The 26575-nt window shown below is 41.0% G+C and overlaps 1 protein-coding gene across 1 annotated transcript; it reads right to left on the bottom strand.

Annotated features, from left to right (window-relative positions):
• Positions 1 to 484: 484 nt before the first annotated feature.
• On the bottom strand, positions 485 to 26575 carry LOC148736797 (uncharacterized). Its single transcript, XM_088750938.1, has 16 exons — positions 25958 to 26575; positions 25343 to 25698; positions 24469 to 24633; positions 24179 to 24289; positions 23766 to 23891; positions 23562 to 23658; positions 23033 to 23251; positions 22198 to 22574; positions 21722 to 21889; positions 13807 to 13917; positions 13369 to 13485; positions 12971 to 13061; positions 12276 to 12650; positions 11689 to 11811; positions 2231 to 2365; positions 485 to 992 (listed from the first exon to the last, which is right to left on the bottom strand). The coding sequence occupies exons 1-16, from the start codon at positions 26034 to 26036 to the stop codon at positions 631 to 633; spliced, it is 3012 nt and encodes a 1003-aa protein (XP_088607064.1). The 5' UTR covers positions 26037 to 26575; the 3' UTR covers positions 485 to 630.

Here is a 26575-nt window from a genome sequence, read left to right as displayed (position 1 = left end):
ATAAATATACAATGATTCGTGATGTATAAAAAAGTCACCTATAAGGTGTGAAAAAAACGTCGGAACAGTCACTAAGGCTCTAAACCTATTTACTCGAGCGACATTTGATATCATAGTCGCTTTTCACGTGCCAATGTGAAAGATGTTGAGTCACATGTCAAATTTACCCATAGAAAAATTATCTCTGTCCAACTGATATAATATCTCTTTTTGCGACGCACCGAACTCAACACCATGTGCAAATGTTGTTTTCCTCTTAAATGTATTAAAGACTCCACCCTCTTCCCCCTATCCGAAAAGAAAAACTTGCCCGTAAGAGCTCACGATGCCCTGTGGTTTTCCGTTTTAATTTTGTAAAAAGAAAATGAGACTTGTGTGAACAAAAGTCAAAAATCTTTATCATTGACTTTGTTTCGCTATCACTTTGTTCATACCTTCCCCCCAACCCTTGATAACAAACCGAGAAGAAAAAAATACACCCATGTATCTCTAAGAACCATTTATTTCCTTATTGCGAAGAAGTAAAGTCATGCAGGAGTAAGTCGGGATACGTTTTATTATCAGCTCGGTGATCTTTGGCTTACATTTAATTGTTACTTTTGTGATATAGAGGTTTGAGCACGATTAGTATTAAAAGGTGCTGCAGTAACGAAGGTTACAATGGCCGTTTGGTGTACCAGTGATGTGATAAACGTAGAAAGCGCCACAGTTTCTCACTTTGATGTAGTGTGACCAATAGCAGCAGTTTGAGTTCCAGTGAAAGCAGGCCAGTCTACTGACCTGACCATCAGACACTGTTGGGTGTCCACCATTTAACCAACCGGTTGCACACGTGTCACATCTTCGTATAGGCGGACACGAAGTGGCCATTCTGGTTCCTGCTGAACCTTGAAAGCGATACCAGTCATAGAAACCATTGTCACAATTATAACTGGCAGAGTTGTAGGTCACCCGCCTGGTGATACTTGTCAGGCTGTGGAAGTTTTGACATTCTAAGGAATGGCAAAGAGCAATCTATTAAAGAATATGAAGGCCAGTCTGCCACTCAGGCCAACAAATTGAAGATGGAAAAACTCAAACAAAGATTCTCCCTGTCTTTTGGCAACGACAAAATTTTCTTGAAAACGACTATTCTTATTCTCCTCTCATTTATCTCCCGTCTTTATCGCTTGATCAACTCTACGATAGAGGAATTCAAGCTGTAAGATATTTTATCGTTTCATTAACAAACTGAAGCCTACAAAGTTATTTAGTGTTTAGTGTTTATATCCCTCTTATAGCTGAATTTTGTAAGCCTTACTCCGTAAGAGAGCTTAAGTCGGCATTTAAGGTAAATGCCGGTTGCGAATTGTTCGGTGGTGTGTCATTTGATTTGCTATACCAATCAGGTCAAACATTTGAATTGAACAAGCTTTAAAAAATACTCTCTCTAAAACATGTATGAGTACAATCCTTATTCTATAATCGTCTATATATTATCCTCATTTTCTCAAATGCAGAAGTTCAAAAAAATACAAGTTGAGCCCCTGCCCCATGAGGACAAAGAAGGAGTACTGTCTCCAAGCGGAAAATTGGCCATAGTCGGAGTGTAGCATTCTTGTTTGCAAAAAAGAAAACAAACGAAGGGAAAGGGATGGAAACATCTCCATTCTGTACAGGTTGTGGACATGTAGGATAAAGTAGTTCTCAAGCTAATCGCAAACACATTTCTCTGGGCGAGTCTCTTGACTTTTCTTCTCCATTGCGTGAGAAACTTAGCGGTACGTCGTCCTTTGCCTAGACCTTTCTCTAGTTAGACTATTATGTTACTATTTACTTCTTAATCATTCATTGTGAAAAATACGGCCAAGCAGTTTTTTCATCGCTCCCTAAACTATTTACTGCTCTTCAATTGTCACTAATTAATTTTTATCTCCGTCTCTATCTCCCTCCCTCACCCTCTCCCTCTCTCTCTCACTCCCTCCCTCTCTCTCCCTTCCTCTCTCTCCCTCCCTCCCTCTCTATCCCTCCCAGCCCCCCGTCTCTCCCCTCCTCTCCTCCTCCCTCCCTCCTTCTCCTTCCTCTCTCTTCTTGTTGTTGTTGCGTTTTTTTTTTTTTTTATCACCTATCGTTTAAAGTAATAAACTATCTCTCCCGTTCATTTTCCATCTATTGGTCACTTCAAGTGAAGTGGTGTGGCCGTGAATCGAACTAGTTGTTGGTTTATCGTCTCGCAAAGGACACTCTTTACCTGAGGCAGAATGCCTGCACGTTTTTCCATTTCCTGTAAAGGGGCTGTTACAAGAGCAGCTGTAAGACCCAACAGTATTGGTACATGACGCACGTTGATGGCAGTTGTGAGAACCACTGGTACACTCATCAATGTCTGCGGACATTAAAAGCACCAACATATTAAAATAAGTAACCGAACAGAAAAGAAATAAATAGAATGGAATGACAGAATCCTATAACAAAGCGAGCATAACTCTTAATCATGTATTTGCAAACACTACCAACTGAGGAATAACAATTTCCGAAAAACATATTTCGTTGAATACTTGATATTCTGTTACCTCAGGTCAGAAAACAGTTCATTTCAATTTAACGATTTAACCAAAACAATAGCGTCCACTCAGGCACTTAATGAAAGTGTATCAAGGAGAATGTTGAAATTTCAGAAATATTGCTGTCATATATCAGCTACTCAGCTATAATAGTTTTCTGAAGATCTCAATTTACGGGATTCGTTACATATTAAGATGAAGGAAAGGTCCATATCGTATGCACTCTGAATTAACTGTGACCCTTAACCTTGAACGTATTCATTTACTCAGAAGCTCAGAAGAAAGACGTATTAAGGGAAAATTTGCCGTTAAAAAAAACATACATTGCCGTCAAATGGGCAATAACACAAAAAAGAACATCCGTCTATCGACCTTAATCCTTGGTTAGAGGTTCATGGAAACTGCTTCTTTTGGCAAGTTCGATTGTTGAACTAATCGAAATTTAACCATACCATTATTCTCTTACATGTCTCCTATTAGGATTTTTCCTTTGGCTGGTCTATATGTTCCACTCAGAAATAAAGTTACTTACTTACTTACTATGATACAGTGAAGTAAAATGGCGCGAATGTGAAGTGCAAGTGAGTGTATGCTTTTACTCTCGTCAACACGAATAGATCTCCATGGCCCGTTGGTGTTAACGGGGTTCCACCGTAGTCTCTTTTGCAGTTGTTGGTTTTGTTGTTGTTGTTTTTGTTGCTGTTTTGGCATCGCATAACTCTTCTTAGTATATTAGCTTCGCCGACAGGCAGGGACACCGCAACAGCCTGCGCCAATTCATTAAAGTAACTTTGTTCTCAAGCGATTAGACAGAGAGGGGCCTGGGGCTAAAGCAAGGTCACATTTGAGGTCAAAATCACCATCCAAAATTGCCATTTTTTGAAAAACCATAACATTCACCTGCCTTCTTGCATAACTTTTATACCAAATCCAGTATATACTGTGGTGACCCATTTATCAAAATCAGTGAGAAAAATCAATCTCATTATCTAGAAATACCTCGTCTCAGAGCATATAAATACTCTAAGAAGGCCTCTAATTAGCACTACAAACAACAAACGGTTTAGCAAAATAAAGGTGATTTTTTTCTTTGAAAACCTAGTACCCATCATAGAGCTCAAATGATGATGTTCTGAACTCGATATGACAACATTTGTTAAAGATGCTTCAATTTCCTTTGATCTATATTTTTTCAGCTCATATCTCCATACAGACTATACTCACAAGCATGCAAAGTCTCCATATTTTGTCAGGCCCATTTTTTGACGCAATATGAAGTTAGCTTAATGAAAACGACCGTTAACAGAAGATCTATGGTTAAACTTTTGATAGCCTTGCTGGCTCTTGTAAATACGCACGATGGCATCAGTAAAAAAAAGAGCAGGGTGATACATACAGGTTGTAGTGAGTAGCGTCCAGATGACTTGTGATCCATCCGATTTCTCTAGTACGTTAGAGCTGAATAAATCCAATCATCTGGGAGTAAATAAGAAATCCACAGTTAGGAGAGGTGGATAACAAATATTTTGTGTTGCAGTTCATATGAAACGCGCCACGCCACACCTCGAGATACGATTGTTGTTGTATCGACTGACCCACCATATTAGACGTGAGAGTGAGAGGACTCGACAAAGTCGAGGAGTCACGCAACCTTCACTGAGTTTTGAGTAACGCGGGTCTGTTGACCATCCCTTGCGGCAATCGCAGGAATTTGCTTACTGTAAAAAAGGTTCATAACTCGGTGCCTTACGATTAGCACCACCTTCAATTATAACGTCGGAAAAACTCGCACAATGACTGTAGTTCACTGAGTTTTTTGCTTTTGCAACACCTTAGCAAATTTTCCCTTGGCAGAGAGATCGCGATAGTTGAAATCTTCATATAGAAGAAAATTGTAAAGCCATCAAACTATTTTGAAACATGTGTCCGAAACCCTTTTCATAGGAAAAAAAACTAAGTAAATTTTTTTTTCACGGGAAGTTGAGAGGACTGCTTTTAGCGAGAGTGGCACTAAAAAAGCCATTTGCTACATTTATGGGCATGTATGAGCCCTTTCGTATATTTTTTTATTTATTGTAACTTGTAGCTTTGGTATCACCAGTTCTTCCTCTCGCCCCAGACTCACCTGAACCCTTGTACTTGTGTTTTAAGCAATTAGTCATGTCATTATCGCAAGACAACAAAGGAGTCATTTCTGTTTGACACAGAGCCCATAATGCGGCACCGCATTGATCAATTACTCCTCCAAGGGAACAAAGCGCCATCGTAAAATTATCCTGGAACTTACTATCGCTATACGTTTAATACTTGATAAGGACACAAACGTTTACGCTTGAATATTGGGAGGAATGGAAACTTGGTCCAGTCCTAATACTTTCACGTCCAAAATGGCGGGCCCAGTTGGCATCATATCATGTCTCGTGTGGAATATTTAATTTAAACAGCAACAATAATTTTTTGTCATCCATCTTGTGGATCACAAGTCACCTGGACGGTGCTCACTGTGGCACGCACACATAAGCTTATGCTCTTGCTCGCTAAGTGATGGGTATTTGCGAGAGCTATTCACAGACTATTCAAACGCCAGGCGTAGATCATCTTTTAACAATCGTTTTCTTCTGAGCTTAATGGTTAGGGTCGGCCGGGTTAGGGTCACCTTATTTTCAATTAAAAAACGGCCTGATAAAATATGAAGACTTTGCATGCTTTCAGTATAATATGCATGGCTTTATTGTCTAGCAAACATAGATCAGAGAAAATTCAATCGCCTTTAAAAAATATTGCCATATCTAGAAAAGAACGTCATCATTTGTGCTCTATGACTAGTGCAAGGTTTTCATAGGAAAAAAATTAGTTTTAGTTTGTTAAACCATTGGGTGTTTACAGGGCTAATCAGAGGCCTTCTCAGAGCTGTTATAAGCTATGAGACGAGGTATTTCTAGATAATGACATCGATTTGGCTTTAATGTTTCATTTCCACGCAACAAATACGAAATAAAGGGTTTATGTCAAGACGTTGGTCTATTTATAGCATGAACTATGCTCAAAATGCCATTATGCTTGGCCTTAGAGGGGCATGGAGAGTTTTTGCCAAAAACTTAACAAGCCTTAATAAGCCAAATCAATCTCAATTATTTTAATAAATGGGTCACTAAAGTGTATACAGGATTAGGTTGGAAAGTTATGCAAGAAGGATGTGATGGTTTTTCGAAAAATGGCAATTTTGGTTAGTGATTTTGACCTCAAATGTGACCTAACTTTAGCCCTTTGCCCCTCTTGTCTAGTCACTTGAGAACAAATATACATTTCTGAAGTAAAAACTGTTTTACAATAGAGTCCATGGTCAAATTCATTTGGCAGCGCAGTTTACCAATGGAGTGTTATAACACTTTCAAAATGCCATTCAGAGGGATGAATTTTTGGTGCTCCTTAGGCCACGAATGGAACCCCCCCCCCCCCTGAAACTCATCAAAAAAAAAAAAGTCAGAGAAGCGAGCCGAAGTGGCTTTTGAAATATCTTATCATAAAAATTGTTCGTTGATTACTTGCTATCCTCCATAAGTCAGAAAATTATCTATTTCAATTAACGATTAAACCTAATGAATAACGTCTACTCGGGTACCGAAGGAAAATGTATTGAGGAGGAAGTTGAAGTTTTATGATACGGCTGTCATATATCAGCCAAAATGCCTCTTAGAGATTTTGCAGACCTTATTCGTTGCGTAATACGATGCACGAAAGGTACAAATCGCATGCAAAATCCCAGTTTTTGTATATAGACTTTTTAATTAAAATTTACTGGAACTGCGATCAATCTGGTGGCAAGAGAATATAAACGATTATTATCTTGTTTGGTGGCCATAGCCTCAGGAGTTTTGTAAATTTAGGAGGACAGTTAAAGCCCCTAACCTCGCTCTTCAGTTCTTCAAGAATCTCTTGTCTGAATAAGGGTAATTGGTAAATCTAATACTGTTAGGGTGCGCGATGCACTCTGGACTACTCAATAAAGACACACGAGTTCTCATCCAATATGGCGTCCTGTATTGCATAATAACTTGGTGTCAGGAGTGGGATTGCCTTTACGCCCCATCCCTTGCCTTAACTCCTTCAAGCGACGGAATCTACGAGGTTTCAATTCAGACGTACACTCTCGACGACCTCTGACCGAGAAACGACCTCGTAAGAACCAAATATGGCCGAAGGCAAGCCACCAAACCTTTCGTTCCGCGAAGACAAAGCAGCCAGTGTAAGAATTTGGCGCAGGAAATTCAATTTCTGGTGCCTGCTACAGCGAAAATGGAGGGACGCCAGCAAAAGCCCAACGACTCCAGAGCACTGGGTCCCAGAAAAGGCTCAATCCGAAATAGCGGCTTTCTTTCTCGCCCTCCCGGATGATGTCTTGGAAATTTTTGATACCACAATCCTTCCGAAAATGACAACAGAAGAGAAAAAACAGCCATGGACATATCAGCAGCGTTTAGAGGGTCATTTTGTCGGTCAAGACAACGTCATGCCCCAACGACTAGCTTTCTTCAATTGCACACAAAAACCTAACGAATCCGTCACAGATTTTGAAACCCGAATCAGAAGCATTGCCCAAAAATCCAAATATTCCGAGATGACAGACCCCCTCCAGGAGCTCATGCGCGACCGCTTATGCACAGGAGTCCACAACAAAGACCTTAGAGAACTACTCCTTCATCACTACAAGGAAGACGGGAAAACACCCTACACATTCGATGAACAACTTGCTCGTGCAAAGTCCTGGGAAGCAGCTCACAACACCAACCTAGCCATTATGCACTCTACCAACCCGAACCTCGAAGAGCAAGTCAATCAATTGGCAACGAAACCGACACCACCCCGTCGTGGAAACTGTGGTTGGTGCGGAGGCCTTAGACATCCCCGCAAGGACTGTCCAGCGACCAAACCAGGTACCTACTGCACCAATTGTTATATGACTGAGAACCATCTTGCCAAGGTCTGCAGATCCCCCAAAGACAAGTTCAAGTTGGATTTTGAAAAGAAACAAAGAAAACAAGCCAAGCACCCTCCCCCTCGGCGCTCAGACACTGTTCACCACTTCTCTCAAGGGAACGATGCATCTGCAACGTATCTTGATGATGATGATGACTACGTCGTCCACTCTTTCTCAGCTTTTGCTCTTTGTGACGACATGGAGGACGACAAATACTTCACCTGGCTCCCAGTCTCCGTTAGCCCTGAAAAGAACATAAAAGTGCTAATGCAAGTAGACTCTGCCGCATCCTGTAACACCTTACCATCATCAGTTTTCAGGAAGATATCGGCAACTGCCCCGCTACGCCCCTCGCATGTCAAGATATTTCCTTACTCTGGAGAACCTATTCGCCCATTGGGCAAAGTCAGTCTAGCCTGCGAGGGCGTCTCCCACTTCGAAACACTAGAATTTCAAGTAATAGACTCGGCATGCATCCCAGGCAAACCCGCCCTCATAAGTGGTAGAGACAGCAAACGTCTCGGTCTACTGAAATTTCACAAAGACAGAGTGTTCTCCTCCCCAACGTCAGACATCAAACTACCCCGCATTCATCTGGCCTCCACAGATCAGACAACACCTCCCCAGTCAGCAACTACAACCGACTTGCACCCAGGCCACCTCCAGCAGACCCAATTGGTTACATCATACAAAGACAACTTTGAGGGTCTGGGAAATGTGGGTCAGCCAGTCCATCTGACTTTGGACCCTAAAGTCACACCCTGCCATGCAGGCATCCATCGAGTACCGGTGGCGAAACTCGAAAAAGTGAAAGCACAACTTGACGCCATGGTGAAATGTGGAAAACTCAAGAAGGTGGACCAACCAACAAACTGGTGTAGTAACATGACGGTCAGAGAAAAGACCCGCCCCGATGGCACCACCAAAATACGCTTATGCTTAGATCCCAGCCAAACGCTGAATAAAGCCATCATAATTCCGCGCTACCAGATTCCTACTATACAGGAAATACTTCCACGCTTATCAAGGAAAAAGCATAAAACATTCTCCATATTCGATGCCCTCGATGGCTTCACTCAAGTTGCGCTCACAGATGAATCCAGTCTGCTCACCACCATGCACACCCCCTGGGGTCGATACTGTTGGCTCCGCCTCCCTTATGGCGTTAGTTGTGCCCCAGAGGAATTTCAGTTACGAATGCATGAGGCCCTTGAGGGTCTGCACGATGTGTATTGCATAGCTGATGACATCCTCGTCGTGGGCCAAGGCGACACAGTTGAGGAAGCAAACAGAAATCATGATCTCAATGTTCTTGCCCTAATGAAGCGCGCTCGAGACAAGCACCTGAAGTTCAACCCGCAAAAAATTCAGTTTAAACTATCACAGATCACCTTTATGGGCCATGTGATATCCAACCTGGGTGTGACACCAGACCCCAACAAAGTCAAGGCCATCTCTGCTATGCCGGCCCCTACAGATAAGCAGGGAGTGATGCGATTCTGTGGCATGGTGAACTACTTGAATACTTTCTGCCCTAACTTGTCTCCCGTGATCAAGCCCCTGTTTGACCTCACAAAGCAGGATCGTGACTTCATCTGGTCAGACATACACCAGGAAGCTTTTGCCCAAGCAAAGCGTCTCATTACCAGTGCCCCATGCCTCGCTTACTTTGACAACAACAGGCCAGTCACCCTCCAAGTGGATGCCTCACAAGGAGGGCTTGGGGGAGCCCTCCTCCAGCCTAATGATTCCGGAGACCTTCAACCAGTCGCTTACACATCCTGCACCCTTCGCCCCAATGAAGAACTCTGGGCTCAAATTGAAAAAGAATGCCTTGCTATAGTGTCGGCCTGTGACAAGTGGGACCTCTGGATTTACGGCCGCGAAGTGAACGTCCACACAGACCACCAACCCTTAGAAACAATATTCAAGAAGCCTCTACACTCAGCACCTCGCCGCCTCCAGAAAATGCTGATGCGGCTACAACGGTACAAAATCAAAGCCACATACAAGAAAGGCACGTCACTCATGCTGGCGGACACTCTCTCGAGGGCCCCTCTCCCCACCATCAACGACTCAAAACAGACCAATTTTGAGATCTTCAGACTTAACATCGACAGCGACATCAAAAACCCCAGGGTCACTTCTGAGACTCTGAATGACATCATATCTGCAACTGCGAATGACCCCACCCTCTGTCACCTGATCAGGGTCATAACCACAGGCTGGCCTTCAAGAAAATCGGAACTTACCCACAGCTTACACCCCTATTGGAACTTCAGGGAAGAACTAACCCATCAAGATGGGGTCATCTACAAAGGAACGCAAGTACTTATCCCGCTGGCAAAAAGAAACGCCATCCTACAAAAGGCTCACGCTGCCCACTTTGGAGCGGAATCAAACATCCGTCTCTGTAAGGACACTGTCTTCTGGCCAGGCATGAAGTCTGATATTCGCGAAACATGCCGTTCATGTGGGAAATGCGCACAGTTCCAATTACAGAATGCCAAGGAACCCATGAAGTCCCAGCCTATACCAGAGTACCCTTGGCAGTTTATCAGTCAAGATCTTTGTGCGTTTGAGTCGAGCACCTACCTCGTCACAACCGATCACTATTCAGACTTCATCGAGGTTGATGAACTGGAAAACACCTTATCTACCACTATTGTGGCCAAAACTGAAGCACATTTTGCTCGACATGGTGTTCCAGAAACGATTTTAACTGATAATGGACCACAATTTATTGCATCCGATTTTGAGCGGCTCTGCCACAGATACCAAACAAACCATGTCACAAGCTCACCTTACTGGCCCAAGGGGAATGGAAAATCAGAGGCATCAGTAAAAATCGTAAAACGCATCCTGAAAAAGTCTGGAAAAACCGGCCTGCATGAAGCCCTTCTTGTATACAGAAACACCCCCCAAGAGGGCCATCTCTTGAGTCCAGCACAAAGGAGTATGGGACGCCGCATCCGCGGACTCCTACCTATATCTACGGAGCTCTTACTACCCAGCGACCATACTACTGACATAGTCCAGGGAGCCATCGCGGCTAAGCGAACTAGGGCTAAACAACATTATGACATAACTGCTAGTAACCCTCTACCTTCATTAAATATCGGTGACTTTGTCTACGCCAAACCGTCCCCCCATCACAAGTCTGGCCCTTGGCTCTACGGTCTGGTGACCGCCATTCCGGCCCCACGCTCCTACATTGTGGAAACACCCGCAGGGTTAACCAGACGGAACCGAGCACACCTGCGCCCTGCGGCGCCACCACCTCCTGGTGCTCTAGTCCCAAGGTCGTGGTTAGATAAGCTACCTCCTAGTCCTACGCCGGCGGCAGAATCCCCACCATGCCAACCACCCGTCTCACACATTACTCAACCAGCCCACCCACCACCTCTTTCACCCACAATGCAACCACCTACCTCAAGTGCCATGCCAGTGCCGACTGCTGAAGTGGAAGCACCCGACCACCCTATTCCAATACCATTAGCACCTATCACCGACGAACCAAGCTTATGCCATCGCCCAAGCCCCATCGCCGAGGAGAGCCACACAAACAAACCTGTCACAAAAACTCGTTCGGGCCGTGTTTGCAAACCCCCTATCCGCTTGAACTTATAACTACCTCCCCGACTAATCATCAATGACACTGTTGCTGTTGGAGATTCATTTTATTACCGTTCAGTTTAACCTTGTTTTTTTTCCCTCTATTTTTTCTTTTTTCTTTTTTTCCTTCCCCCTTCGTTGCTCGATGTGCGTAAAGACACTCTTCATTTGGGGGCATTGTTGTTTCCCCCTAGCTGTGGCGGAGACTTTTTTTTTTCGCCGACCCGTCACTGACTGTTTTGTTCAGTTATAGTTTCAAAAAAAAAAAAAAAAAAAAAGAAGGAAGGGAGATGTTAGGGTGCGCGATGCACTCTGGACTACTCAATAAAGACACACGAGTTCTCATCCAATATGGCGTCCTGTATTGCATAATAACTATACCAACTTAAGGATGTTAATCCATACTTGTATTGAATTAGTACTGAATAACATAACAAAAATAAAACGTTTTAAGCATCCAAGAAACAAATGAGCATGTCATTTCAGTCTTTTCTTGAACAACTTAAGAAGTGCTGCTTATTTCACTATCGCTTGCGTCAATAGATTACTTACCAACGCAAGTTTTTCCATTTCCCGAATACCCAGCTTTACATGCGCAGCTATGGGACCCTTGAATATTACTGCAAATAGCGCTGGCGTCACAGCTGTGGCAGTTTGTGGAACATTCGTCTGTATCTGTGACAAAAATTTTAATAAATGCTAGTTAAAATTCAATGAAGCACTCTAACATAAGTCTACCTGTAATCAATCCTTCTTTTTCCTTGCTCCCATTGCAGATAAAAATATTACCTACTCTCAGTTAATTATGAACCCTAAATAATCCTTATTCTGTAATTTTAGAAGTTAACGGTTAATCTCGAATTAATTCTAAACTTATACTCTCTTTGATAATTTTTTGAAAAGCAAAGCATAGATTATTATTATCACTATTTTCATCACTTTCATCACTACCATAATCTTCACAGCCTTGTAGTTTGGCATTGTAATCACTTCGAGTTTCAAATGCACAGGTTTACCAACTTAAGGATGTTAACTCATATTTTTATTGAATTAGCACTGAATAACATAACATAGTTTCAATAACTACTCAAGGTGTTATTCAAAAACAATAACTACTTGCAAGACAATAAACTCATTACCTGTAAAGCACGTAAAATTGAAGCAACTTTTGCATGACACGTCATTCCAAGCGTACCCATACTTTGCACCAAGAGTATGTACGCAGTCTTGGTTGTTCCAGTCATTTGGCTGTTGCGGAGCCCAGAATCTAAATTTGCTTATTTCTTTATTTGTCCAAACAAATGATCCCTCCACGCTCCGATCATTGAGTCCAATCCAAGATCTTTCACCGTTATGTCGATGCTGAACGTAAACATTTTCTTCTTGGTTGTGCACAGTCACCAACTCGGAGCCCATTGCAGAGCAGTTAGACTCAGCGGTAAGCCATGGTGCGCATGAGCGGCTTGTGAAGTAGCAGTAGCCGTCAAAGTAACTCCACCCTGATTGGCATATATCTGTATGAAAGTGCACAATACGCGCCCGCATCAAAGTCAACACGCGTATGGATCTATACCGTATATGCTGTAGTTATACGTTGGTTTGCTCATAACCGGTAGTACGATTTCTCTATGGCTAAGGACAGGGCAAAGCAGAAAACAAAGCAAAACCAAAACAAGAACAAAGAGGCAAAGCAAAGGAAAACCAACGGAATCCAGAGATACTTTAGGTAGTCAGTTAAAACCAAAGGTACTTTTTAAAATAATATGTTTCAAATGAAATAACCTCTGTTGTGATAAACATCCCACTGCACTTTCAGGTCCAAACATATTCTCACCTGACAAAACAGTGTATGACACTGAAAGTGGGTCATACTTTATCTCGTACAACTCTTTTAGACAAACTCTGAATCCTGTCTCATTGATGAACTAAAAAAAAAATGAAAGAAAAATAGTAACATCAAAAATAAAAGAGTTAATTTCAATTAAATATTATTTGAAAAGGGATGAAATGCAGTACAATGAGAGGGAAATTTCCATTACATATCGTAGAGCTAGCGAACGAAACAAATGGCAAAGAGTGTAATAAACAGAAAATTGAAGAGAAAAATACCAATAACATCTGCTGAAACTCAGGTGTGGCTTCAAAGTTAGATACCCGGTTTCCCGTGGCAAAAAAAGAAGGGGAAAACGGGAAAAAAATTGACACTTTAGGATGATGAGTAATGGACCCTACCTCAATCCAAGCTGTTATCCCATTATGTACCGGTTGCAGATTTCCACCACTGGTTGAATGATTTGCAGAAACAAACACATTGGGGGTGCTGTTGTACTTCTGATTAAAAGAGACATCCTATGTAAAGAGCAGATCGAATCCAGTTCAAAATTAACTTAACTTTGCGAAGGAGGGACAACTTAAATCCTGCTCGTTATGCTTTATTTCTTTGTAGGTCTGTTAGTTTGTTTGTTTTCTTCTGATCTTTAAATGAAGACTCCCTGTGGCAGTTTTACACTGACCTACTGAAGAACGATGTTTTTCATTACGGTTCAATTCACAATTAAAGACAATAAAACCACCCGTTCTGGGACTTGCTTTTGAAGGCGGGAACGAAAAGGATATTTTTATGGGAAAAAATGCATTGGTATTGGACAAACTTTTTTAGCTCAGCTGTACCTTGCAATAAGCGCGGTTGTGATCAGCAGATGGCGACTGAGAATTAGCAAAATAAACCGACTTGTGTTCAGAGAAGAGAGGCTTGTGCAGAGATGAGAATGCCAACCATTTCTAAAACATGAAATTAAAAATCATTCGTTATCACTTAATTTTGTGTTAATCTTTCCAAGTGTAGCTCACCGACCTTTAGCCTTGTTTCTGAAAAATAAGACCACTTGATAAAAAGAGAATGGCAAATTAACCACAAGTAGTAATCAAAGGGGCTTTCTGACGCATTTCAAAAATTGCCTTTTTTCTAAGGATAAATTCAAAAATAGCCTTAAAAACAAGGCAATCTAAAAATGTGTAAAAATAATCATGTTTTAAAGGCAATTTTGAAAAATGTAAAGATGATATAAACATTTTTTTAAAAATCGAGTTTCCAGATGGGATCTGAACCCACGACCCTCCGTGATCGAGTCGGATGCTCTAACCACTGAGCTAAAGGAGACTCTATGATGAGCGACGGAAAAAATTACTTTAATTTTTAATCTTACTTAAAAAAACCACAACGATGATTTCAAGGCAAAATGATTGACGCATCATTTGTTTACTTCAAAATCAAAGCAAAATTGACGAATTTGGAGATTGCATTGATTTTCAAGACAATCTCAAAATGCGTTTGAACCAATACTTGTAACGAGGACCGCATTATTTTCACTGAATCTGTCACGCAATCCCAGACCTTTCTAGAATTGCCTTTAGTTTGTAATATTCTAGAAACTTCTTTCATGTGACTCAGCAGTTTCCAAAAATACTTGTAGTGCACTGTAAATAGTAAAAGAACATTATAGATACCTAAAGTATATGTATAAAAGCTGGCTTGTGAGAAGTGCTAAAAAACATTTGCCCGAGGGGTTGCCCTCGTGGCCGGCTGGCTGAACTTGTGCAAGCTATGATGTGACGAGGCTATGACCTTTCCATATCCGGAGAGAAGGAAGAGAAGAAAAAGACGATAGCCGAGTAGGAAAGAAGATAAAGAGTACACAGTTCACCATGAAGTCCTCCGGAAAATTTTGTGTACGCGGAAAGAATACCATGAATCAAGAAAGCCAAGCGTTGTGGTCTTCAGTCGGCGGAAGTTGGAATTCGAAGTTGATCAAGACGATGAATACTTCTACGGCATAAAGGATTGTAAGCCTGCCTTACGAACTGCTTAAGTTAATCTTAACCTAAGTAAATTAAGCAGTGTAAAACTAATTAAATAATACTTAAAATGGGTAACTGCTTGTTGTTACATTTGATTAGCGTGCCTTATATCGTACTCGGATGTCTATTTTCTATAGATGTTTTATTAGCAGACATCTGTTGGTCATTCGTGCACGTAACATAATAGATATTTTAAAAATTACAGATTTTGGAGATACTGATCCTCTAGTAGAGCATACTCATGATGATGAAGACGACGATGAAGATGATGGAGATGCGACAACACCTTTTCAACCAGATGAGAATTCAACTCCGAGACCCTCAGGCGAAGAAATTCCAATGACGACAGTGAGAAGGGGGCAAGAATAGTGTTCAAAAACGGCTAAGACATCTTTCATCGAAGGTGATATTTTTTGTTCGCAAGTTTGAACTTTGAATGAGAATGCATTGGAATCACTTACTAGTACTTTTCCGGAGGCAAAAGCTTCAGAACTTGAGGTTTCTTACAGTAAGAAAGGAAGGTGGCAGGTGAAGATGTTTGGTCAAGGCAAGTGGGTAGATCCTTTGTCTACTGAAGAAAGGGGCCCAAATAGGCAGAGGTTGAATCCTAGTCTCCCAAAACAAATTAAAACTTAACTTGGTCCACAGCGAGAAGTTTTGATTGCTCAGAAGGATAAAGAAACTGAAGAGAAGGAACAGTCCATTCGAGATGATCAAGAAATTTCTGGTGATGAAAATGAAAACCCCACCATACGAGAACAAGCAAGAGAAAGGATAACTGAGAATCAAGAGCGGATTGATGCCCTTGAGAATGAAAGAGAGAGACTTGAAGAAACATTATCACTCCGTGTGAGATTGATAAACATCTTCAAGAAGTATGGTTTTAAAGTCTCAGCTGTTGTTTTGGCAGTTGGAACAACGATTGGAGTGACTGTGAGCACACTAAAAATAGGACTTAGGGGTGGGGAACGGGCTTAAGACTCTTGGAAAAAATATCGCTGGAATTTTACCAGGTCTCGTTGGTGCAATAGTCAGCTTCAGTTTTAGAGTTGCTGGGTCAGCGATCAACTTTCTTAGAGAAAATGCCTGGACTCTAATAATGGGTGTTGCAGTATTTATGGTTGAGCGACTTCAAAACAAAAGGCGATGAATCCGGAGGGCTGAGACCAGTTCGACTGAGATCAATCCGTATTTAATTTAATCATTATTTGTCTCGCTGTCACTCGACGCTTTCGTCTTCACAAGAGTTTCATTTGGATCTGTCTTCTGAGCTTCGCTCGCGGTCTTTTGATTTGATAGGTGAGAAGTAGGTCTCTTCATTTTGATGAGCCCCCGTTCATATGCTTAACTCCGACTGATTTCATATCCAAATTAACTGATTTATAGACTTCAAATTTCATGTGGAAACTTGCCTTCTTCAACTTGTTATTATACCCGACTGCGCTCTGTGTGTTCAGAAGAATATTTGAGGTCATAGGCCAATTACCTGGTGAGATTGCAAGATCAAGTCTGACTTTCGCCCCATCAATCGGATGCTAAAATCTTTGTACGCTCTTCGAGATGTCTGTCATTCTGATCGCATCCTCAACTAAAACAATAAACTCACGCTGAGGCTCGTTTGCGCTTCCTGATGAACCAAAGATGGATGATCTGACGTTTACTTGTGAACCGAGAATTAAATAAACAAATGCCTCAACCGACTGAATTAGTCTCCCCAGCCCGGCTTATCTGTCATGAAAAAGTCGAACTGTTTTTCAATTTTAATGTTGTCATTCCTTATGAAATAAATCAAATTGCCTTTTATGGCTTTTCCACCTTCATCTCTGAACTTGTTATCACCCGGATATGGGATGGCAGTTGCCATAGGTCCAGTATTAGGGACGTAAATGAAAAGGGATCCGAGACCATGACAGTCTTCTTCTGTGAAGCGGAAGTCTGTGATTGGAGAAATTCCAAATTCTGAAAACAATCTTTTGAACGATAACTTATCGCTGTTATTATTTGTCTGACTGAGCGTTGGGTCGCCTGTCCTTCTGACTGCGATATAAATTTGAAACCGCAGAAACGACTTGATCTGGTCTGGAACCATGTCAAGCGGTTTACGAGAGACTCCACAGCCTGAAATAGCGCACCACACAGCAAAGTTGAGTGGTTGAAACCAGTAGCTCATAGTCGGCCCCGCAAGCCATCTCTTTGATTCTGCGCCTGGGCTGTGTTGAATTTTCATTCTTGTGAATATTTCTCTGAACTTTGCTTTGAAATATTGGTTTGGGTAATAAATATGTTAGTCTCTTTATTCAAGCTACTTATCGCACTCTTGTGAAGTGGAACTGCTGGAACCTCCTTAATTGCAAAAGAATTCAGAGTAACCTCGATGGGAAACCCTGCTATTCCAAGTGCTCGCTTCATTTCATCCTCCCAGTCTTTTCTGATTGATACTGAGACGCTCGTTTGAACACCATTGGAGCAATTCAAGTAAACTTCAGCTTTTCCCTGTTTTTCGCTGAAGAATGTTACTTGCACATTGAACTTGCTCAGGTCTGCGTTCGGATGTTGTGCTTTGAAATCATTCAAGGCTTTTGTTCTTTTTTTCGCAACAATTCTTTTCGCTTCATCTGTTCTTAACCAAGCCGACATTTTATTTGTTTTTATAATCAAAATGGTTGTCAAACAACAACAAACATATGGAACATATGTGTGAACTGCGGTTATGAGACGTATATGAGCACGATCCTTCGCAGTAAAGCACTATTTGAGCAATAGTGAAAATCAGACCTGAAAAAAATTTCAGGCCTGTACGGGATTCGAACCACTGACCTCTGCGATACTAGTGCAGAGGTCAGCTAACAAGCCAACTGGCCTGCTCCCAGTTGGCTTGTTAGCTCAATTTGTAGAGCGCTGCACTAGTATCGCAGAGGTCAGTGGTTCGAGTCCCGTACAGGCCTGAAATTTTTTTCAGGTCTGATTTTCACTATTGCTCAAATAGTGCTTTACTGCGAAGGATCGTGCTCATATACGTCTCATAACCGCAGTTCACACATATGTTTCATATGTTTGTTGTTGTTTGATTTATCATCTACGGGTTTATGTCGAATTAATTTGATGGCCTGCTCCCAGTTGGCTTGTTAGCTCAATTGGTAGAGCGCTGCACTAGTATCGCAGAGGTCAGTGGTTCGAATCCCGTACAGGCCTGAATTTTTTTTCAGGTCTGATTTTCACTATTGCTCAAATAGTGCTTTACTGCGAAGGATCGTGCTCATATACAAAATGGTTGTGTTGACAATTATTTCAGATTCAAATGATTTCACAGTTCTCTTCGAAGAACCTCTCGTGAATGGAAGTGAACATATTAGGCTAGTGAGCTGTTCTCTTTACAACTCATGGCAGAACCTGGGTCGCTCTGGAGAAATCTCTTCACTTGATGCTCAGGACAATTCATCTGTAAAGAAAATTTCTGAGAGAAATTATTCATTGAAAAGCCTTGGTAAAGCTCTTGGAGATGGATTGAAAAACGAAGGAGTCAAAGTTCGACAAAAGGTTATCATCATTTAACAACTACCTTGTCAATTGCGATCATTTGGAAGCTGAAGAAGACTAGAGAGGTTTTAAAGGACAAAATCGAGTAGGTTTTAAGAAAGGGTGTGTATCCATATGATTACATGAGCAGCATCGAAAAGTTCAGAGAAACAGAAATTCCGCCAAAAAGAGAGATTTTATGCAAAGCTGAATGACTGTGATATAACTGATGAAGATTATGAGCCCTCAAAGAATATCGGGAATGAGTTCAAAGTGAAGAACGTGGCCGAAGGTAGGTCTTGGAACCTGGGTGATTATCATGATCCTGTGTTTAAGGAGTTCAGAAACGTCTGTCTTGAGAATTACAGTCTCGACCCTGCTTGGTATTACACTGCTCCTGGATTGGCTTAGGTTGCAGTATTGAATGTGACAAACGTTGAGCTTGAGCTACTGAGTGATCCAGACATGCTTGTGATGTTTGTGAAAGGAAATCGTAAATGAATCTCTATGATCTCAAATCGCTATGCAAGTGCAAACAACAAATACCTGGGAGAAAAGTTTGACAGAGAAAAGCCATCAAAATATCTGACTTATCTAGATGCGAACAGTCTTTATGGATGCGCAATGTGCAAGCCTCTTCCTGTCAGATGTTTCAAATGGATGAGACAAGCAGAGATTAAAAAGTGGAGAAACATTCCGTGCATTCTTGAAGTTGATCGTGAATATCCAAAAGAGCTTCATGATCTTCACAACGATTATCCTCTTGCTCCAGAGAGGGTTACGATCAACAATGCGCAGAGCTCGGTAAGAGCCCAAGTCGAGAAACTTGTGCCAAATCTTAATGATAAGGAGAGATATATCATTTATCACAAGAATCTCAAACCTTGCGTTGGGTTTAAGGTTGACTAAATATTCACAGAGGAATCAAATTTGAAGAAGAACCCTGGCTGAAAAGTTATATCGAGCTCAAGAATCTCAAATCTTGCGTAGGGCTTAAGGTTGAAAAATATTTACAGAAGAATCAAATTTCAAGAAGAACCCTGCCTGAGAAGTTATATCGAGCTGAACACAAACCTGCGCGCGAGTGCAAAGAACGAATTTAAAAAGGATTTCTTGAAGTTGATGAATAACTCTGTCTTTGGAAAACAATTGAAAACATCAGGAATCGAGTTGATGTGAGGTTAGTCAACAATCGAAAGAAAGCAAACAAGCTTTCAGCAAAACCAAACTTTCAGCACTGCATACTATTTGACGAAAATCTCATTGCAATCCATATGGGGAGAACATCAATAAGGTTTGACAAGCCAGTTTACTGTGGAATGGCTCTTCTTGATATCAGCAAGACTTTGATGTATGACTTCCACTATAACTACATCAAAGAGAAATGTGGGGACTGTGCAAAGCTTCTTTTCATAGACACTGACAGTCGAACAAAGCTCCTCGATTGGATTGCAGAAAACGACCGAATCAAAAAAGAGGCAAAACAGAATTTTGTTGATACAGATTATGCTTTAAAGCCTTACAACAAGGCACATAATGAGGAGCTTGATGTAGAAGAGCCACGTTTTTCTAACTTCTACAAGCCGAGCACACAACACAAAGAAGGTGAAAAGATCTACGTCGGAGGAATGGCTTTGGGTTTGGGATTGGCAGCAAGTCGTTTTTTGTGATCGCAATAGAAAATGGAAAGAAAACTTTCAAGAGTTTACTATAGCCCGAAAGGATTTTGGAAGGGATTAGATGCAGTGAAGAAGTTGGTAAAGGAAGCTGGAGTTCCTGAAGATGTTGCAAGGCTTTGGCTGATGAAGCAGGCTATCTGGCAGATTTATTTTCCTGCCCCAAAGCATATCCCACGAGCAATTTTTCACGTTGAATCTCCAAACACAGTTCATCAAGCTGATCTTATTTTTCTTCCTCATGAGAGACTTCCTAGAGGAAGAAAGGTCTATAAATATGCATCGACAGTGGTCGATGTTGCGAGCAGATTCAGGGCTGCTGAGCTTCTCACCTCAAAAGATTCTTCTGAGGTCTCAAAGGCTTTCCAGAAAAACTACAAGAGATTATTATTGAGATGGCGTAAAGTTCCTTAGGTTGATCCTGGACGTGATTTTATGGGTGAAACGACTAAAGAGATGGCAAAGCATGATGTGAGAATAAGGAGAGGAAATGTAAACGTTCATAGAGATCAAGGGATAGATGAGCGATTTAATCGAACTCTGAGTGAGCGTCTTTTTACTTTCCAATACGGCCAAGAGATAAACTTCGAAGACAAAAAGAGATCAACAGAATGGGTGAAAAGGCTTCCAGAAGTTGTTTCAGCATTGAATAGTGAGGAGACAAGATTGACTGGAAAGAAACTAATTGACGCAATCAAAGAAAAGGCGGTTGACGCAAAGAGTTCAACTTCTTATTCAAGACCTGTTGGCTTTAAAGAAAAGAGACTCGACTCTTAAAACGTGAAATATCTCTATGCTGCTTGTGAGTTAGAGGGTAATCAAAGACGAGCAACAGTTCCAATATGGTCTCTGAAGGACTTCAATATCGAAAAAGTATTTGTGAATGAAAGGGAGCCTGTTCTCTACTATCTAAAAGACGGACCAAAGCGAGGGTTCGTCAGAGAAGAGCTTCAGATTGTTCAATCTAAAACTGAGTTACCTCCTGAAGGATTTCGATGATTTGAAAATTGTTCCAAATGCTTCATAAGCCTTCATGAGTTTTTGGGATTATTTCTGAGATATTGTCCTTATTAGTTTTTCCTGGTGATTCTAACGCACTTTTATCTTGAAATTCAATGCAATCTCAAAATTCGTCAATTTGATTTGAAAGACTTGCTTTGATTTTGAAGGCAATTTCGAAAAAATGCGTCGATCATTTTGCCCTGAAATTATCGTTATACTTTTTTAAATGAGATTAAAGATAAAGTAATTTTTTCAAAATTAACTTGACAACATTGTTGTTTTGACACATTTTTGGAATGAGTTGTTTTCAGGACACAGTTTAAATTTTACCTGAAAATCAAGACAATTTTCAAAATGTGTCAGAAACCCCCTTTTGATACTACTCCACAATTTTACAAAGAAAAATAAAGCACGCAAAAGTATAACAAACAAACCAAAACAAAAACAAAACACACAAACGCACACTTAAAAGAAAAAAAATTGGTGCACCTCTTTGGAGATAATGACTCCAAGTAACTGGAATGTGTACTTACAACGTGAACATCTTCGTGAGATCCTGCATAATTCTGAAGTTCCCTTAAGCAGACTTTGAATGAGGACTGCGTGACATCTTCAATCCAAACACTTGCAGCGTCACGTTTCAGCCCAGCGTGATGATGAGCAGCCGTTACAAATACTGATGGCATCACAGAAAACTTTCCCTGTTAAAAGGTAGTGCATATTAGCCTCTAAAACACTGAAGTTACACAAGTTCATCTCCTTTATTCAATCTGAAATCTCGAAAAGCAAAATACGCAGACCTGAAACTGAAAACTAATCACGTTCAAAAACTTCCACTATACAGTATTTTATAGTCAACATTTTAATCTGTGTAAAAAAGCAACTCTTTAATGATATTTATTTTATGAATGATAATGCTAGGTCGGTACTGCGAACACGGCTCCAATTTGAAAAGAAACTTTTTTTTCCTTTTCAAAACATTTGTAATAACACAGCTTGGTCTACTAACCAAGGGAAAACTGACAGATTTACAAGTCGTTCCAGTCCACCATTGTGATAACCGCACTTCGTCAGCAACTCCATCCACTGGTGCCCCTTGGTAAGCTATCCAATCAACTGTCACATTAGCATTTGAGTGTCTTTCGTTGTAGCCGGCCGCCATCACACATGCGGTGAGTCTATCGTAATTGACATTTTCAACCCAGGACACAGCGGCATCGTGTACGTAAGACTTGTCACTGGTGTCAATATGATTGACTGTTATCTGAACTTCGAGGGCCTTGTCAGGATAGAACACAAATGGCCTGAGGCGAATGACTTCGCAATGAGAATATTCAAGCGATGGGATGTGCGGCATGTGGCGACGACCGCGCTGAAAAGGAAATCCTAGAAAAAAAATCAAAACCATTTGGCTACGAATAATTTTCTGTCTTCTATTTTAAATTTGTAATGGAACTCTAAACCATTTATACCAGCCACGGCGTCATTACCAAAGAACCAACAACAATAAGATGATTGAAACCACAAAATAAAGTAGTTATTTCTCAAAATTACCCTACATTGGATAGCAGTATGAAGACGAGGACAATGTCACTTCTCCCGGCTCTAACACTGCTTCTGCCGCACTGACCTCTGACTGCCACCATTTCCGACACCCACACACCAGTCGAAATGACCACCATTACTACCAGAAGTAAGATCTACGTGGAACACCGATGCTGCCAGTACTACTGACACTGACATTTTCATTGACACTATCACCGTCATCTCTTCAGGTGTCTAGAAACGGATTTACCGATAAAAGAAACCGTTAAAGGCAAAGATTTTACTCAAATGTAACTAACCTTCACAGCTACCAGGGTGCTGTACAGTGTAGTTAAGTCGAAGGACACACATTTCCTGCCGATACAGACACTCGTTATCGTATGTTGAGCCGTTTGATGAGCAGATAGGTTCTTGGTATGATGGACAGCTCTCTACAGAAGCGCATCTAGCATCATAGGGCCCAAATGCTTTGCACAGACAGTGATAATGGCAAACGACGTCAATACAAGGGTCCAAGTCTGCGAGAAAAACGTGGAAACGTGAAAGAAGATGCCGGCAAGTTAACAAGTTTACCATCGTAGATAGTTTACTTGCAACTCCTATCTCACTTTTCAAATGCTTATGGAAGGTGGTTAATTTAGAAAAGACATCCAAAAGTTGCATCCAAAAATAGGATGACAAAGCCCTAAGTTATGACAACCACGCTCTACGAAGTTACATTTTGACTGACGAACTACAAAGTTGTACAGGTATGTCACTTTGCAGGAACAATGAAAATTTAGCCTTTCTCAAATTGACACAAAAATAGTCATGAATTTCTATGCTTACCACCAGTCACCATGTAATCCACGGTAATGACATCCTTATTGTTGGAATCGCTGTTAAATGTTTTGACACAAATCTGAGCTTCAGTTTTAGATGTGTGCTAAATAAAAACAAAAATAAGAAGAAATCATTTCAATATGGTAACATAGCTAATAGTCCCATTTTTTTCATCGAGGAGCTATACCAATATTAGAACACATTACTAACCTCCACCCAGGTAGTGACAGCATTGCATTGGGAGCCGGATTGAAGAGAATTGTTCATTTTAGTGCTTCGCTTTGCAGTCACCAAAACAACCGGTGGAGCGTAGAAGGGCTCTGTAAAGTTTATAGTCTGAATTAAAGAAAAAAAGAATAAATAAATAACGAGTAGTTCCTCAAGAGTTAGAGTGAGGTGTGAACAGCAGTAGAGCTGCTCTAAGGCCACACTGTTCTGGTGGGAGGAGGGGGGAGGGGGCCTAAGTATATGAGAAATATAAAAGAGGAGAACAGAAGGGGAGAAGAGAAATCGAGGGTACTAAACTTTAAGCCGATTGCAGGTCAAACGGAGACAAAACTTTAAAAAAAAGTGAAACGATAAAAGAAGGAACAAAAGATACAAATAAAAATTATATTACTTACTTGACAAAAGGCGTAATTATGCTGCGGAGATGGCGAGTTTGTACTGGAAAATAACAAACTGTTGATGAAGGTAAAGTTGTCGACGCTGATGTTGTTGAAAGCTATCCAATTCTGTCGATCAAATAAAAGCTTCCATAGTTACTCAAACAAACATAGAATATTTAAGCGTTTTTCTGTCGATGATAAATTTTTCTTTCAGAATTAAGCTCAACTAAGTGTTTCTCATCTCTTCCAATAAATTTCAATACATTTTCAGTGGACAGCACCTTTTAAAACTCGCGGTCACTTACTACTTTTAGGTTCTTGTGTGGACCATCGAAAATCTTGGCTTCCCTCAAGCAAATCTTAAAGCTGTTTACTTTCAATTCCTCGACCCACAAGGCCATGGCATCCTGAGTTCTGTTGATAACACCGTGATTGGCAGTCACAAAAATAGTTGGAGGAGATAGAAAACGCTGAAACATAAGTAGACAAGTTTTCATCCAATGCATTTTGAGACTATGCCGATACCCTTAATTAAGGAGTGAGGGAAATACAATGAACCACATTTAAACCTTTATTGGAAACAACCCTACCAATGATACTATTAATAATGGTAACAAATTATGAATTCAGTAAATGGCTTGAACCCAGGGGTAACATGTGAAGGTGTAGTCTGATCGTTCGGGTGAGTGTAGTCCTGAGAAGGACTGTTGTCGGTGATAGTGACTGACGTTTCGACAACCTGTGCGGAAGTCTGATGATGACTTCCACACAGGTTGTCAAAACGTCAGTCACTATCACCGACAACAGTCCTTCTCAGGACTACACTCACCCGGACGATCAGACTACGTCTTCAAATTATGATTATTAATTATGAACTAAAGAGGGTACTGTGAGACTATAAGATAAAAAAAAAAACCGAGATCAAACAGAAGAAAAGCCCATATCATTGATAATAAATGTCGAAGGATTAGGTGCAACTTTAGCGCGTTTAAAAAGATTGTGAAACGTGTTAATCTGGGGGTTTAATAAAAGGTTAAGTGTCTTTGTTTTCGAAAGCACGAGTCGACAAGGTCGGATCCCTTTTCCTAGCACATACTTTTGCATTCAATCTTCATCATTTAATGGCATACCCTGTTTAATCAACAGCGCCTATGAGGTGCTAATTAGCACACATCTAACCTGTTTGAAATCGATCCTCTCACATTCCGTACCAGTTGTCCAAGAACTCAGCGATTTGGTGCCTATTTGGGATCCGTAAGGTGCTGTCTGAACAGCAATCCAGTCCACTTCTTTAGTACCGTTCGAGCTGTCTCCAAACTCCACCACACAGGCTGTAAATCCACTCTTCGTAACATCTTCAACCCAGACTGCAGCTCCATTTCTAGGATTTTGACTCTTCTCTCTGTGGCCAACGGAGGCAAAGACCTTTACCTGCTGTCCACCAGAGAAAAGATACTGGAATGAGATCTTCTTACAAGCAAACAGACCTGGTATGGCGGTGGTGATGTTCTCCTTTCCGGCCTTGAAACCGAGAGCTGTTACGAAATAAATCAAATACAAAAGCTTTGAAATTATACACCTTGCTCATTGCAGTTGTACGAGAATTATGAGGTACACCCTATTTTTTGATCCGGTTGATTGTTCCATTCCTTCTCCTTGCGCCCCTCTCCCATTTCTCTTTCTCTTTGTTCTGCATTTAACCCACGTTTTTATCGCCATAAACAAGTCATTTAACGTCAGTAATTCAATGCTAGCTATACTGTGGCTTTATAAAGGAAAAACATATCAACATACCTTTACTTGCTGGAGCAATTAAGATAAGTACGAAGAAAGCAAAGTGCAAGTCGCCTGAATTTTGGTGCTCCCGCAACATCTTGCTTAGAATGAGAAGTGTATTTCCCGCTGGAAAGTATATACTCTCATAAAGATCCTTATGTCAATCATCTTTGACTGCAAGGACTTGTCCATTTCGTGAGGGCAAGTTTAATCACGGAATACTAAACAATCAAATTTAATACGTTGATCGTAGTTAAGGAGGGGGAAATAGGAGGGGAGGGGGTGAGGTGGAAACTATCGACAGCCCTTGCCATTTCATTTTGATCCGTCAGTGGCAGTGTTGGTACTTTTTTAACAAGTAGAGAAGTGTTGACTGCGCTCTGCTCTGTTGTTAAGAGCACGAAAGTGTAGGGGAAAACACGAGAAATAGTAGAGTGTTTCCCTCTACCTCTTGAGTGCTCTAGCCGCTACTTGAGTGGAGTTTTTCAATTGTAATACGAAATCTGAAAGATGAATGTGCAGTCAAATCCGGCCCAATTGTGACTCAAAAACACAAAAGTTTTTTTTTTACGTAATAGTTGATTAACAAACTGCTCAAGGCATGCATTTTATGAATGAACGACGGCCGATGTCACA

Source organism: Stylophora pistillata, chromosome 2 (genome assembly GCF_964205215.1).
Source record: "Stylophora pistillata chromosome 2, jaStyPist1.2, whole genome shotgun sequence".
In the NCBI taxonomy this organism is placed as follows: Eukaryota; Metazoa; Cnidaria; class Anthozoa; order Scleractinia; family Pocilloporidae; genus Stylophora; species Stylophora pistillata.
This window is presented reverse-complemented; position numbering and strand designations above follow the sequence as displayed.